General features: G+C 57.0%; 1 protein-coding gene across 1 annotated transcript in view; it reads left to right on the top strand.

The window, feature by feature from the left end:
* The window catches only part of ZNF385C (zinc finger protein 385C), a 39,483-nt gene extending 26,047 nt beyond the window's left edge, over positions 1-13,436 (top strand). Inside the window, exons 2-8 of the mRNA XM_066336728.1 lie at positions 1,958-2,100; positions 6,594-6,704; positions 8,143-8,314; positions 8,793-9,122; positions 10,599-10,786; positions 10,939-11,052; positions 11,350-13,436. Coding sequence (XP_066192825.1) covers positions 1,958-2,100; positions 6,594-6,704; positions 8,143-8,314; positions 8,793-9,122; positions 10,599-10,786; positions 10,939-11,052; positions 11,350-11,574 — 1,283 coding nt within the window. The 3' untranslated portion in view covers positions 11,575-13,436. The remainder of the gene's footprint in view (positions 1-1,957; positions 2,101-6,593; positions 6,705-8,142; positions 8,315-8,792; positions 9,123-10,598; positions 10,787-10,938; positions 11,053-11,349) is intronic.
* Positions 13,437-14,287: the final 851 nt, after the last annotated feature.

The following is a 14,287-nucleotide window of genomic DNA, read 5'->3' as shown; positions in this document are numbered from 1 at the left end:
TTTGAGCTCAAGGATGTGCCAAAGAGGTTGACATATTTTCTCTGTACCGTTGGTGGGCAGGTGGTGACCAATCCTAGGGGTCTGTGTCCCCTCAGCAGTTGTCCCGTGCCTGCCCAGTGCAGGAGCTGCTGCTCAGGGACTGAACCCTTCAGCCCAAGCATCAGCAGAGCCGTAGCATCCCTTGTCATAGTCACTGATTCTGGGGATGAAGTCACCACCCATCCCTTGTTTCTCCTATATATATATTTTTATACATGTGTGTATTTTATGCTTTTAAGGCCAGTACAGTCCGTGCAAATGGCACTGACTGTGACAAGTGGCACCCCTCGTGATCCAGCCCCAAATGCCTTTGCTGCTCTCGCGTGGGGCCCCGGCTGCGTGTGCTGGGGGGTCCCAGGGCAGCTCCTCTGGCGCCAGCCCGGCAGTCTCCGATGATTTGATGTAGAAACACTGTTTCACGCCTCAGAAGGTTAATTATGCACCCCTCACCCAGTCCTGCTGGCTGCTGCTGCTGTAACTTTATTTATTTATTTTGAAGCAGTTTCACAGATTTCCCTTCTGGGCGACTCTGGAATTAACTCGATCAGTGCACGCCTGATGAAGCAAACTGTAATTCCTCCCTGGAGTCAGGCCTGGCTCGGGGATGGCTCCGGCGCCGTGGCAGAGCCGCCGAGTGCGCTCGCCCAGAAAGAGGTCGTTGGTGCCCGTGGGGCTGGCGACGAGCACTCACTGCTCAAATCCAGGGAAATCTCTCTCAAACTTCGAATTTCAGATGCGTGTCTCGGATCCTGCACCAGCCGGGATCGGCACAGGGCGGGTGCGGAGCAGAGTGAGGAGCAGCACCAGCCTGGGGTGCTCATTCTGCAGAGCTGGGGTCAGGGTGTGGGGGCTGGAGTGGGGCTCGGGCTCCGTGCTGCCACAAGAGTGGGGAGTGGGGAGTGTTCCTGCTGTGGGAGTGGGTGCTGGCCACTGTCAGCCTCCCACAAGGGTATTCTCAGGTCCAGGGAGGTGGTGGGATGGGTTGTGCTGTGCTGGGTCAAGGGATCCATGATGCCATTGAGGTGAAAGAGAACCCAAAGCTAAAAAACTCCAAAGGAACAAGGAACAGTGACCTTGTCCTTGCTGCAGGAAAAGGGACAGTACTGCGGGTGGGTTGGAGGGGGTGTGAAGCTGTGTGAGATATGAACGGGCTCTTCTGGCTCACCGCACTCTCTTTCTTATTTATTGCGTTTGATTAGGTTTTTGGTTTTTTTGTTTTTAGTTTCTCCCTCTCCTTGCTCCCAGAGCTGGACAGGGACTCCCTCTGCTACGTGGAGGATGCTTTCCTGTGCTCATCATCTGTGATGAGTCCGAGCTGGGATGGGGAGCAGGCTGGAGAGAGATCTCTGCTTGGCCTTCCCTCCTTCCCTCTGTCCCACGGGTGTTTTGTGTTGAAACAGAACATTATTAATAACTCTAGGCTATTTTTAAATCTCACGCTGGAGCGCGTGGTTCACTTGCGGGGGACGGGGAGTGGCGGCTGTACCACAGGAGTGGGGGCAGCTCAGCCTCTGCTCTCAGTGCTTTGGCTGCTGCTGGCAGCCAAAACCTCAGCAGCCCTGGTGAGGAGCCCCAGTGGTGCTGGTGTGGGGAGCCCAGGGCTGTGTGGCTCCATGGGAGAACCCAGGGAAGGGGCTCCTTCCCTGGGGAAGGTTTGGACACCTTTTGAGAGTTCAGACTCCTGCTTGTGTCCATGTTCTGATGCGGAGGTGGCTGCATCCAGCTTTGAACTGGGGTGCTGGTTTTGAGCCTGGAAGGCAAAGGGGTGCCCAGGGCGACTCTGGACTGGGACCTTTCCCTGGAGAGGTTCTGTAATCCATGGCAGATATCCCAGTGTGCCATGTCTTGTGTGCTCTGTCCTCCTGCTGCAAGCAGGGATCACCAGTGCTAACGCTGCTCTTTCCCTCCGCCTGCTCAGGTCCCTCCGGACACAGCAGCCCCCTCTTAGCATCACTGCCCATCCCTGGCCGGCCTCTTCATCCTCCCTTGGACATCAAGCACTTTCTGACCTTCAGGCTCAACGGGACATCACCTCTCAACCTCTTCCCCAACTTCAACACGGTGAGTCCCCAGGGAGGGTGGGCATCGGCTGCTGGACCCCTCCTCCCGTACAGGAGCCCCTCCTCTACATGGCACCACTCCCTGAACCCTCCCAGATAGTTTCTGGATTAATTCCTGGGGTCTTTGGCTGCTGGACACCAGTTCAACATGTCCACTTTGCCCTTAGCTTGGAGAGGTTCCTGCCCAGCCAGCGCTTGTCAGTACCAGAATTAAAAACATGGTTCATTTTAACCAGGATCAATTGGATTTTGCCCCTGGAATCAATAGTAATAAAGTAGCTCTGGAGAGCAGTTCATTAGCTGAAAATTAAATAAGGAAAAGAAAAGAAAGAGAGAGAATGTACTACAGATATGAGGAATGTGGCTGGTGCTGTGGATGTTGGGGGAGTCAGAGTGCTGGAGGGCTGCTCCCACCCCCGGCTTGGGCTCCAGGTCCCCAACCTTGGACCACCAACCCAGGTGACAAATATCTTTAGAGATTCGACAGTTCCGTTAGACAGTTAAACTACCATGGATGTGGCCAAGGACACACCACCATGTGGGGTGTGAGATGATGTTTTCCCTGTGCTGCACTGCTCCCCCAGGCTGGTCCCAGCCCCGTGGGGGTCTCTGTAACCCCTGGGTGCTGCCAAGAGTTGTGGAGCAGGTTCTGCTCTGGGAAGGGCAGTGGGCCCAGGAGCTGCTCCCCATCTCTGCCCCAGAGGCACTGCATGCTGGTGTTTTGGGGTTCAGCCAGTGCCCGTTGTTTTCTCTCATGAACCTGGAAATGGGACTTTCCTGAGCCCCATCCCTGCTCACTGGCTTTTTGTGAGTGGCTTTGAGCTTAAACACGCTCGGAAGGTGCAAATTATCACCGAGATCCTCAAAGACAGTTCAGAAATTAAGTGCAGGATTCCTGTTGCTATTGAATGGGATTCAGGCGTCTGAGTCCTTTAAGCTCTTTTGAAGCCCCAGCCCAGCCTCTCCCTGGGCTAATGAGCTGGAACACAGAACAGGAGGGGTTTTGATGCCATTATAGTTCCTGCTTTTTGTCTGGGCTCTTTTTTTAGTCACTGGAGTCAAGAGTGAACTTGACCCAACACCTGTTGTTCGCTTGGCTCCCACCTGCCGCTGCTTCAGCGCGTGTTCACCCACGGTTGCTGCTTTTAAAAAATTAGTAATTTGGAAAATGAATCTAGTACTTGCTGAAGCCACGCAGTGTCACATGGCTGCTGTGCTCTGTGTGAGCTCCTGCCACAGAGGATGGGTCAGACATGGGCAGAGATGCCAGGAGAGGATGTCCCAGCCATCTGAGGGCCTGGAGTCAACCACTCTGAGCTCAGACTTGAGCCTGGTGTGTGCTGCTGGCTGACGGTCTGGGAGCAGGAGCTGCCCCTTTGGGATGTGTCTGTGCTGGAGATGTGGCCAAGGGAGGACAGGTGAGGTTCAGGGCGTGCTGGCAGCTCTAGAGGAGCCAGAGCAGAGCTTCCATCCCACAGGATGAAGGGCTGGAACATCCTGAGACAGGCTGGTCATACTCCACTTGAGCCTCAGTGTGGAGAGAGAGTAGGGGACAGCAGTGAGGGTCCGCCCCTTGCTGAGGTCACTGCCACATTGGAGCTGTCCTACAGCAGGATCTGGGGTTCCCCTCTGAAGCCCTGCATCCCTAGTGATGCTGTGAGGGGTCAGTGATGCCCTGCAGGGTGGGAGCTCTGTTTGCACTGCTCAGCAGAACACTGTGCACTCAGAGCAGGTCACAGGGCTCCCATGAACCCAGCAGATGTTTTACTCCAGAGCGAACAAAACCCTTCCAAGCTGCCTCCTGTCACTTAGAGCAGCAACCAGGGAGAAAACCCCCTAACAGCGCTGGAGGCACACTCCTTGCTCCAAAGGCCCTTCGCTTAGCTTGGGATGTTGCAAATCCTCAGGATCCAGCAGCGCCTCGTAAAACAGAGACGCGATCTGAAGGAGGCTGCATCCCTGTGAATTCCTGCTCCTGACCTCGGCGGCCGCAGGGAGCTCGGCGCAGGGATCGCTATTTATATCAGCAGGAACATCCAGGGATAAATAAAGTAATGTGAGTCAATACGAATTGACTATAAAGCTGGGATCTTTATTCCCCAAGATCGCGGTGCCCAAAGCCACCTCTGTTACTGGCTCCATTCTTCTGGAAACCATCAGGAAGAGCCTCAATCCCTGGCTGCAGGCACCGGTATGTACGGCTGCAGTGCAGCCCCCTGCCAGCCCTGCAGGAGCTGGGGGGACTTTCCCATATCTGAGAGCTGCGAGGGCATGCAGCGGGGAGGAGATAGAGGGATGTTTGTGTTCCTGTTCAGGGAGAAGCACAAGGGCTCTCAGGTGGCACCAGGCTTCAGACGTGCTCAGTGCAGGCTGGAGCTGGGTTGGGCTTCTGACAAAGCACCTGGGACCATGTGTGCTCCCCCAGGAGTGAGCAAGTGAAGTCTTGAGACAGTGCTTGTGTTTGTTTTGGGGCAGTAGGAACAGCAGTGGCCACCCAATGGCATGTGCCTTGGCTGGGATGCTTGGGGTGGGGTGAGGAGCCAGGTTCTGAGTGTGCTGGCCAGCCTGGCCCCTGGAGCTTGTGAGTTCTGTGCCTGCCCAGAGCAGTTGCAGGTGCTCTGGTGGATACAACTCCTTGCTGTGCCAGCAGGTCGAGCAGGGTGGACTTGGCAAAAGCACAGGAGTTGGAAGGACACAGGTTTGTGCCATCAGCCTGCCATAACCCCAGGAGGATGAGGAGACCCTGTGCTGGGGCTGTTCAGCACCACCACTGTATAGTTAAGGCTCAGACATGACCCTGCTGCCACTGGCTTCACTGGCAGGTTTAAGATGAAGCCAAGATGGTCCCTGGCCTCATTTGTGTCCTTGTGCCAGCATCTCCCTTTCCTCTGCATCCTCCTCTGATCCCCACCCTGCTCATGCTGCAATGCTCAGGGTGTACATGAGCCCACAGGAGCTGGCAGCGCTTGGTGGGTGCCAGTGTTGTTTGGTGGGACCTGGTGGTGCTTGGTGGCAGCAACACCTGGAAACTAGTGCCTGACACTGCTGGGAAGGTTGGAGCCATTTTTTTTTTCTGGATGGAAAGGTGGGTGTTTTGCTGGTAAAGAAGTGCTGGCCCAGCAGCCCAGCAGCATGGGGGTGCTGCCAGCAGCACATTGCAATGTTTGTTGTCAGGCGTGGAACAGCATCTTGGCCATCTGTAGCTTCCTCCAGGTCTCTGCCGAACCCCGAATGCCTCTTCATTTATATGCCAGATAAGTGAGTAAAATTTCATAGCAAACAGGCACTTCATTAATCACCTGCTTTTACCATTCTGCTCACTCCTGGAAAGGAATTTGGGGTCTTGATAATGGTGCTGTTGTCCAGGCATGTGCCTCGAAGACTGATGCACCTGTCTCGGCAGTGAAATAGCTTTGCAGAGAAATACGATCGCTGAAAACCCCGGGCTCTCCTGACAGCAGGATTCAGATAAGATAATCTCCCTGTGCCACAGGGTAGGGAACAATACTTGCATTATAGATTGGAGCCACGCACAGACAAAGAGGTTATTCTTATGTTTTCTTCCTTAATAAATGCATTTTGTTAAAAACAATTATGGCTTTTGGAAGCAGTTAGGTGCTTGGGCTGTGGAATGAGGCCGAGCCCTGGGGCGAGACAGAAGGGACAGGGCCTGGCACTGACCACATGCTTGGCCCCACCACAGCCCTGGGCAGGCTGGAGCACAGAGCTGCTCCTGGCAGGTCATGGAGGTGATTCTGTGTGTGCCCAGCCCGGTGACCCAGTTGTCACTGCTGGGTTTGAGTGGGTGCAAAGCACATCTGGGCAGCAGTGGGGCAGCCCAGAGGGGCTTTTGTGGGGACTGTATCTTGGGTGAGCTGTGTTTGTGGCAGCAAGTGCTGGTGTCCCTCCTGCCCTGGCACCCATGTGGGCTGCCAGTGTCCTACAGGCTGGCACATGCATGCCTTTGGCATTGCATGGGGACATTCCAGCTCTCTGGTGAAGGGCACATGGAGAATGAATGGCCAGATGCTTGTTTTGGCCACCTCTGTCCTCCATTTTGGTGGTTTCTGCTCCTGCTGAGGTCAAGGGTTGCCACTGAGGTTCAAACAGAAACTGGTAATTTGCCACTTGTGACACAAGTGTCTGTGTGGGGGGAGAGGGGGCTTGGGCACACACTGGGGCAGATGGGATCTCGTCCCTTCTACCAGACCACGGCTGACATTCGGACCTTGTGGATTTGACGGATTCAGGAGTGGTTTAAGTAGCACAAGAGCCAGTGTTGACACACACTGCCATGTGCAGGGGAGCCTCCATGGCCGCAGGGCTCCTCAGCAGATGCAGCCCCTTGCTCCTTCCAGCCACCCAGTGTGAGCTGTGTTGGCAGTGGCTCCTTGGGAGTGTGACTGGTGTGGGGGTCACCAGGTCATGGTGACATGCTGGGGCAGCCATCAGGACACAGCACTCAGCCACCCTCTGCCCTGCCTCCCCTTCCAGATGGACCCGGTGCAGAAGGCAGTGATCAGCCACACCTTCGGTATGCCAGCCCCGCTCAAGAAGAGGCAGTTCATCTCCTGCAACATCTGCCACCTGCGCTTCAACTCTGCTGTAAGTGAGGCCACAGATGGGGCTGGGAGGGAGTGGGGGGCATGGGGCAAGCCCCTGTCAGGGGCATCCCCAACAATTGTCCAGTCTCATCCTCTGGAGCTGCTGATGCTTGGTGTCTGGCAGCACGGGGGCTGTGGGCTACTGGAGCTGCTCTTGTCTCCTGAGCTGCCTGCAGAGAAGCTGTGCCAGCCTGGCCGTGCTGGATCTGCAGTGCCTGGGGCTGATGCTGCTCTGCCTAGCAAAACTCCACGGCTCTGGGCTTCGTGATTCCGCTCCACAGCTGAGCAGCTCAGAAAAAGCATTGCTTCCCTTTTTCAGGCTGCTTCCCAGCTAGAGGTGCTGTGCTGGGAGAGTCAGTCCCGCTGTGTGCTCCCAGTGTCCCCGTGAGCCCCCCATACCCCCATTCCTACTCTGCCCATGGCCCTCCAGGTCCCCCTGGCTGGCCCAGACTCTCACAGCCCGTGGGTGTTCCAGCACGGAGGCTGTGACCTACTTTGGCTGCACCCAGTCCTGTTATCCAGAGAGAGTTTATTGTCTTTGCTAATGAGGCACCACGCTTGGACTGGTCCTTTGCTTTCCCACGTATCAGCCCCAGCCCCAGCCGCTGTTCCCAGCCCTTGGAAAGCCACAGGGGGAGGGAAGGGAAGGGATGGGATAGGATGCTTCCCCCTGCTGAGCCCAGGAATCCTCAGCTGGCCCCCAGGAACGCTGTGCAAATTAATCTGTCCTACTCCGGGGTACAGTGTCTAATTCATACTGGGGTTCCTCTCCATAAATCGCCAAAATGGGGTTGTTTTAGGGGACAATGCAGCATTGTCCCTGTTGGGAGGACACCAGTGTTCGGGGAAAATTTTTTTTGTGGCCATTTTTATCAGTTTGGTGCAGACATGAATCCATCAGAGTCACGCTTCATTATCCAGCGTTCGCTGAGAGAGAGGGGCTGGAGACGTGAACCATGTGTTGGACACCCCTTAGGATACAGTGGGTGATGTGTCCTCCCCACCAAAGAACCTCTTTATTTCATTTTTACAGCAACAATTCATTGTACATTTCTGGAGGCATAAATTTTGCCTGAAAGCTGCTTTTAGGAGTGACTCGATGCATTTAATCAGAGCAGGGGCCTTATCTCGCCAAGCAAGCAATGTGGTGATGTCTTAGAGAGTGATACCTTGGCCTCAATATGTTGGTGTCAGAGCAGGCTGGGGAGGGGAGAGGAGGGAAATACCTCACTGCCAAAACCCCTCTGTGCTACACCCCACTCCCAACACCCCTTTGCCGGGGTCCTACCCTGGGGGTGGATGCCACCAGGTAAGGTGGCTGCACTACCAACCTGCCTGAGTGGCCACATCCTGGGCCTGACCCATCACCTGCTCTCCCCATGTCCATCTGTCTGTCTGGTCACAGCAGTGACGTGGCCATCCTGGTCTCTCCTCCCCAGAACCAGGCAGAAGCCCACTACAAGGGCCACAAGCACGCCCGGAGGCTGAAGGCCATCGAGGCCATGAAGAACAAGCAGAAGGTGGTGGGAGCTGCAGCAGGGACCCCTGGCCAGGACAGCACAGCCGACCTGGCCCCCAGCCCCGTGGGCAGTGGGGAGCTGGGCAGCACAGGTATGAGGAGGGGATGTGGGGCTGAGGAGGCTGAGGTTAGTGTGGGAAAAGTGCCACCGGTTTATAAATGAGCTCCCGTGCCCGTGGGGGAACAAGGGGGTGTTTTCCCTGTGATTTAGTGTCTCTGGGAGGTGTTCTGTATGGGTGCAGGAGAGAAAACAAGCCCTGTCTCACACATCCCCAGGGCTCTGCCACATGCAGGGATGGGGCTGGTGGGAGCTGTGGCAGCAGCAGAGCTCGTCTGGGGTTTTGTGCTGAGCCCAGTTTCCATGCTGCAGATAACAGCTGTAATAGGAGAAACCTGGGGAAGAGCCGCCCCTGGCAGGGATGGATGCATGCAGACATTGTCTGAGATGGTCTTGGGGAAGATGGGGGTGCTGCCTGAAATCCAGAAAACCTGTTCAGGCACAGAGAACTTTCTCTTTCTGCCCATTTCTTTCTCTTTTTCCCTTTCCCCCTTTCCTTCTCCTCTTGCCAGCTGATGCCAGTAGCCCACAGGAGTCGGAGGGTGAGGGCAGCAGCCTGGGGCTGGTGCCCAGCACTGAGGAATCACCTGTGGAGCTGCCAGGCAGTGTTGCCCCGCTGGGCTCCCCGCCAGCCTCCGAGCTGTCGGAGGGCACCTCAGATGCCACCAGCGTGGCCTCCTCGTCCGCCCAGGCAGCTGAGACACAGGCAGCAGAGTCGGGCAGCAGCATCAGCTCAGCCCCTGAGAGTGAGAAAGAGGGGAAAAAGAGCAAACAGCACCTGTATTGTCCCACCTGCAAAGTGACTGTCAACTCCCTGTCCCAGCTGGAGGCTCACAACACCGGTAAGGGCATTACTGGGGGGACAGGGGGGACAGGCTCCTGCCACTTAATCGGGGCTCTGAGCAAAGCCCAGCCATGCCCCATAACCAAGCAGGCCTACAATGACGCAGCGAGCATTAATGAGCGTTGCTGTGGTTAAAGAATGTTCATTAAAATGACCTGCACAGATAATCCATGGGGCTTTACCTGGGCTGCAGCTTCTCGGGTAAATTTTCACAAGGTCAAACACTCTTATTGTTCATGTCTCAATTAAGGACGTTTCCAGCTACTTTTAATCAAGTGATTGAGGCTACTTTATTGAGCTTGAAGCTGAGATAGCCAGGGCTTCTTCCATACCTGGAATAATACTTCCCAAAGCAGCTCAGTGGTTTGGGCTTGTGTGTCTGTGGAGAAGACCCCTGGGAATGCAATGAGCTGTGGAGCCCATAGCCTGCAGTGACTCCTGGGCTGTGCAGGGCAGCCCCTTGGGGTGGGCAGCTGTGGGAGCTGCTGAGGGTCCCCCTGACACCTGGGGGTGGCCAGACCCAACCCCAGGGTGGTAGAGGGGGTGGCAGCCATGGTACAGGGGTCTCCAGGGGTTCTGCAGGCCCTGCAGTTCCAGCTCCTGGCTTGCCCTTTCTCTAGACGATGCTAAAGTTGGGCACCTCAACTTTAAACAGAAAGTGCTTTTCTGCCCCAGCTCACCAAGTTCTAGGAACCAGTTCCTCTCATCCCACTGCCTGCTGGGGCAGCAGCAGCTGCCGTCTGCAGGGTTGGCTCAGGACACTGCTGCGGCTTAGCTGCAGACGTGTCCTTTTGCTTTTGTCAGCTCCAGTTACAAATTCAGGAGCTGATTTGGGGAAAAAGAACAAACAAACAAACAAACATTTGCAGGCTGGCGCTGCTCCGTGGCTGTCACACAGCTCCTTGCTTCACGCCTTAAAAAATAGAATGAATTAGCAGGGGCTTAAATTACTCGCTCCCCGTGCACCCTCGCCATCCAGGCGCTGGCAGGGACAGGACGGAGCGCCCTGTCCCCAGGTGTGTAGGGATCTTGGGTTCCTCCTTCCCCACCTGCTGTGACCCTGCTGAGCTATTCCTGGCTCCACGGGCAGCTCTGCTCTGACCTTGGGCATGGCTCAGATGCTGCAGCACGGCAGGCGACGCGCGCCCGACTCCGCAGACTGTGCTAATGCCCGGGGACAGGCGACAGGCTCCAGTGCATGCTCAAAATAGCAGCTTCTCCAAAGCTGGCACATGGAGGAGGGGTCTCTGGGAAGATGAGTGTCTCTGCTCTGCCTGCGACGTGCAGTTTGGCAGGGTTTGGGAATGGGCTGCGCAGCACTGGCAAAAGTCTGGCTGCCCTGTCCCCTCTGCCTGCAAGTGCTGCTGGGCACAGGTTGATGGGGTTCCCCCAGTGCTGTTGGAGGGCACTGTTCCTGCTGGTGTGCTACTGGCACAGGGCTGGGCTGGGTTTGCTGAGTGTCCCCTCTTGCCAGGCGCCAAGCACAAGTCAATGCTGGAAGGTCACGGCACCCAACTGCGGCGAGGCCGGGGCAAGCTGCTCTCCCGGGCAGGGCACAAATCCAAGCGGATCGGGAACAAGGGCAGCATCAACATCCAGAACAAGGCGTTTCACTGCCAAGTGTGCGAGATCTACGTGAACTCCGAGACCCAGCTCAAGCAGGTGACAATGCCCTGGGAGTGCCCGGGCACTGAGTGTGGGTGTGCAGGGACTCAGGGTATCTACCTTTGGGGTGATGGGCGTCCCCACAGACCTGAGCTGCACAGTGCCCCAGCTGTCCTGGCTCCCAGTGATCCAGCTGTTTTCCTCTTCAGCACATGAGCAGCCGGAGGCACAAAGATAGGCTGGCAGGGAAGCCACCCAAGCCCAAGTACAGCCCCTACAACAAGCTGCAGAAGAATGCTGCCCTCGCAGTGAGTATTCTCAAGGTACCTGTCTCCCTGCACAGCACTTGCTCGGTTTGCTCGCAAAGCCTCGCTCGCCATCAGCCGCCCTTTCAGTGAGTTATGGGAGCTGCTTCTCTTAAACCTTTGTTTCCATCACCACAGCTCAGCTTCTCCCCTCAGGGAGGATGAGCTCTGGTGGTGGCTGTTGAGTCTATTCCTGGGAAGGCCAGCATGGGGATAACTTGGGAGTGCTTTGGCGGCAGCATTCACAATGGCAGCACTTGTGATTTCTCCACCTGTTCTGCAATCTCACAGTTTCTCCTCCTCCCTCCCTTGCAGTCCAAGCTGGCTTTGCAGAAGCACCTCACCAAAACCCTGGCGACCCGTTTCCTGCCGAGCCCGCTCACCGCCGCTGCTGTCTGCGCCATGCCTGGACCCCTTGCCTTGCGACCAGCAGCTGCCACCACCCTCTTCCAAGCCCCGATCCTCGGACCAGCCCTTTTCCGAACGCCGCCGGCCCACGTCCGTCCCACGCCGGGTCCCATTGTCTTCGCACCCTACTAGAGCCTCTGGCCCACGGAGGGTCTGTCCGCTGCAGCTGGGCTGGGCTGTGGGGGCTGCGCGCTGGGGGCAGCGCTCCTGGTACCGCCTCTCCTGGCTGGTGGGAAAATGTAGTCGTAGACATCAACCCCGGCTTCTCCTTTGCTTGGAGAGGGCTCCCACTGGACAGAGGTACCCCGACAGAGCCTGGCCAGCCCCGCCGTGCATCCCCACTGCTCCCCCAGCCTGGGCTGGCCCCGTGCTCAGCAGATGAGCCCAGGCAGTGCACAAAAGAGGACAGTGTCCAAATCAGCAGGACCGTCTCATGGCCAGAGCCTGCCTGTCCTTGGCCTGCTGGCTGCTTCTTCATCGCCCTCCCAGTTACCAGACTGGAAGGAGAGGAGCTGACTGGTCCCTGGGAGAAGGAGCATCCTTCTGGTCCCTGCCAGCCCAGTGAGGAGGGAACTGTGAGGGGAATCTCAGCCCAGCTCTTACTGGGAGAAACAATCCCAGCACAAGTGGGAAGCTGGCAGTTTCTCTCTCAGCCTGGGCTAGCTGTTCCCTTGCCAGACCTGCCCCTGCCTGTGCTGGCAGGGGGTTTCTGTGCCACCCACCAGCCACCCATCCCCACAACTCCCTACGTCCCACCAGCCAAAGAGCCCCCGTGGTGGCGGGCACCGGCCACACTGACTGTATCCTCACTCCGAGAGCAATAGCTGACCCCAGGGCCAGCACCTCCTCCCTCCAAAGCACACGGGCCCTGCCCTGGCCCCAGAAGCACACGATGGGCATGTGGTCAAGCTGGGCCCCACTCACGCCCAGCAAGGCTGGGAGCACCAGGCTGTCTGGTGCTGGCTTCCCGAGGAGGTGACCCTGTGCTTGGCGCCTTGTCCTTGTCTCTGTCCCACTGCGGGGACAGCCCTGCCCCTACCTCCCGGGTGATGCTGTGAGGCTGAGTGAATGTCCCTAAAGCACTTTCAGTTCTCCAGTGAAAGGCAACGCTGCTGCTCACCTGCCGTGCCCGGCCCTCCAATCCCATCCCAGTTAGGAGCTTCCAGGAAGCTACTGATGATTCCCAAAAGCAAAGGTGTCCTCAGCAGCCTGGACAATCAGGTGGCAGGTGCATCCATAGCCTGAGGAATGCTGGGCCCTGGAGGGACCTCGAGGCCATAGCTCTGCGTTTCACTGTGCTCTGACAGCCCAACCATGACCTGTCTGGGACTGTCACCACGGCGCTCTGGGTGCCCAGCACGCTGCTGTACATAGAGAGTTGCATCCCAAATGAACCTTTTGCTGGAGGAACACCCCACCCCGATCTATGCAATCCAGGGGAGCAGCTCACCCGCCGCATTGGCCGCCTGCAATTCCCTTCGGTGCTGATGCATCCAGGCAGCTGGAGCAGTGGTGGAAGCAGAAGAACCAACACGACACTGAGCTCTGTCCTGTCCCTGGCCCAGGGTGCTGGTTCAGACCTCTGCTGTGACTCCCATTCCCTCCCAGCCCTCGGGAAGAGGCAGGCTGGTGTGTGCACCTGGGAATCCACACGCACAAGCACACATATCTGACATCTTGGCCATAAGCAGCGCCCGGATTTCAGGATTTTGCCCAGCGTGCTCCGACGACGCTCAGGATGGGTCCTGGCACAGGGAGGTGGACAGGAAGCGGCTAATGGGTGACTCAGATGGCTGAAACATATCTGCTTCCCAGGGCTGGAGCCTCAGCAAGGGCAGGAAAGCTGCAGGAGGGAGCTCACACCTGCAAGGTCTGTGGGCAGCACCAACTGTGGAGTCACCACCGTGCTCCTGCCACAGAGACAGGAGAGTGAGGGAGCCCCTGGGTATGAATTCACTCGCTCAGGGCATGCCTTCTCCAGGGAAGGAGAGTGGAGAGAGGACACCAGGAGAACACTGAGCAGCTGTGCATGGAGACAATGGAAAGGTCTTGCAGCAGTGATGGGATATGTGGCTTGGAGCGCAGCTGAGGGAAGGAAGGCTCCCACCAGCAACAGCATTGCCAGGGATAGGGAGATGGTCCCACAGCCCAGGAGACACGGTAGGGACCCATCCCAGGGGACAGGATCCTGTGCTGGTGGGGCCCCAGGGGACAGGAGGGACACTGTCCCCACTCCCCAGTGCCAAGCAGCCCATGGCCAGTGCGTCTCCAGCCACCCCTGCCCGTCTCACTGTGCCCTTCCCAGGCCCTTGGGGTCACCCCCAGTCCAGCTGCCGCAGCAGGACAATGGGTCCCCTCCTGTGCTGTGAGCCCCTGGTGCCATGCCCAGCCCCTCAGAAGCATGGGGAGCCAGGAACAGCTGGGCTCCAGCTTGCAGAGCTGCCGTGGTACCAGTGGGCCTGTTCCCCTCCATTGTTCCAAAAAGCCTGTGCTGGAGCCATGGCTGCTCCTTGCCCCTCACCAGTGGAGTCCTGACGCACTCCTGTTCTTGGCACTTTAACCCTGTGAAAGCCATTCCTTCTAGTAACAATAATATTGCAACGAGCTGCGTAAGAAACCCCCGTTATGGCATCCCCCCAAATCCCCTCCTGCTCTCCAAAGCATTTACTGCCTTTGACTTAGCACATGCTGTACTAGGAGTAGGGATAGTCCATAGCGCTCGGTAACGTGTGCCCCTCTGTAAATAACCTTGGAGTGATGTGAAGTTTGATTCAAAAAAACAACAAAAAAACAAACCCAAAATGAAATATCCAGACTCTAGGGACTTGGCCAGTACCCTGCTGTA

The sequence above is a fragment of the Sylvia atricapilla genome, chromosome 27, assembly GCF_009819655.1.
Source record: "Sylvia atricapilla isolate bSylAtr1 chromosome 27, bSylAtr1.pri, whole genome shotgun sequence".
Lineage (NCBI taxonomy): Eukaryota > Metazoa > Chordata > Aves > Passeriformes > Sylviidae > Sylvia > Sylvia atricapilla.
The sequence above is the reverse complement of the archived record's forward strand: the minus strand, read 5'-3'. Positions and strand labels throughout refer to the sequence as shown.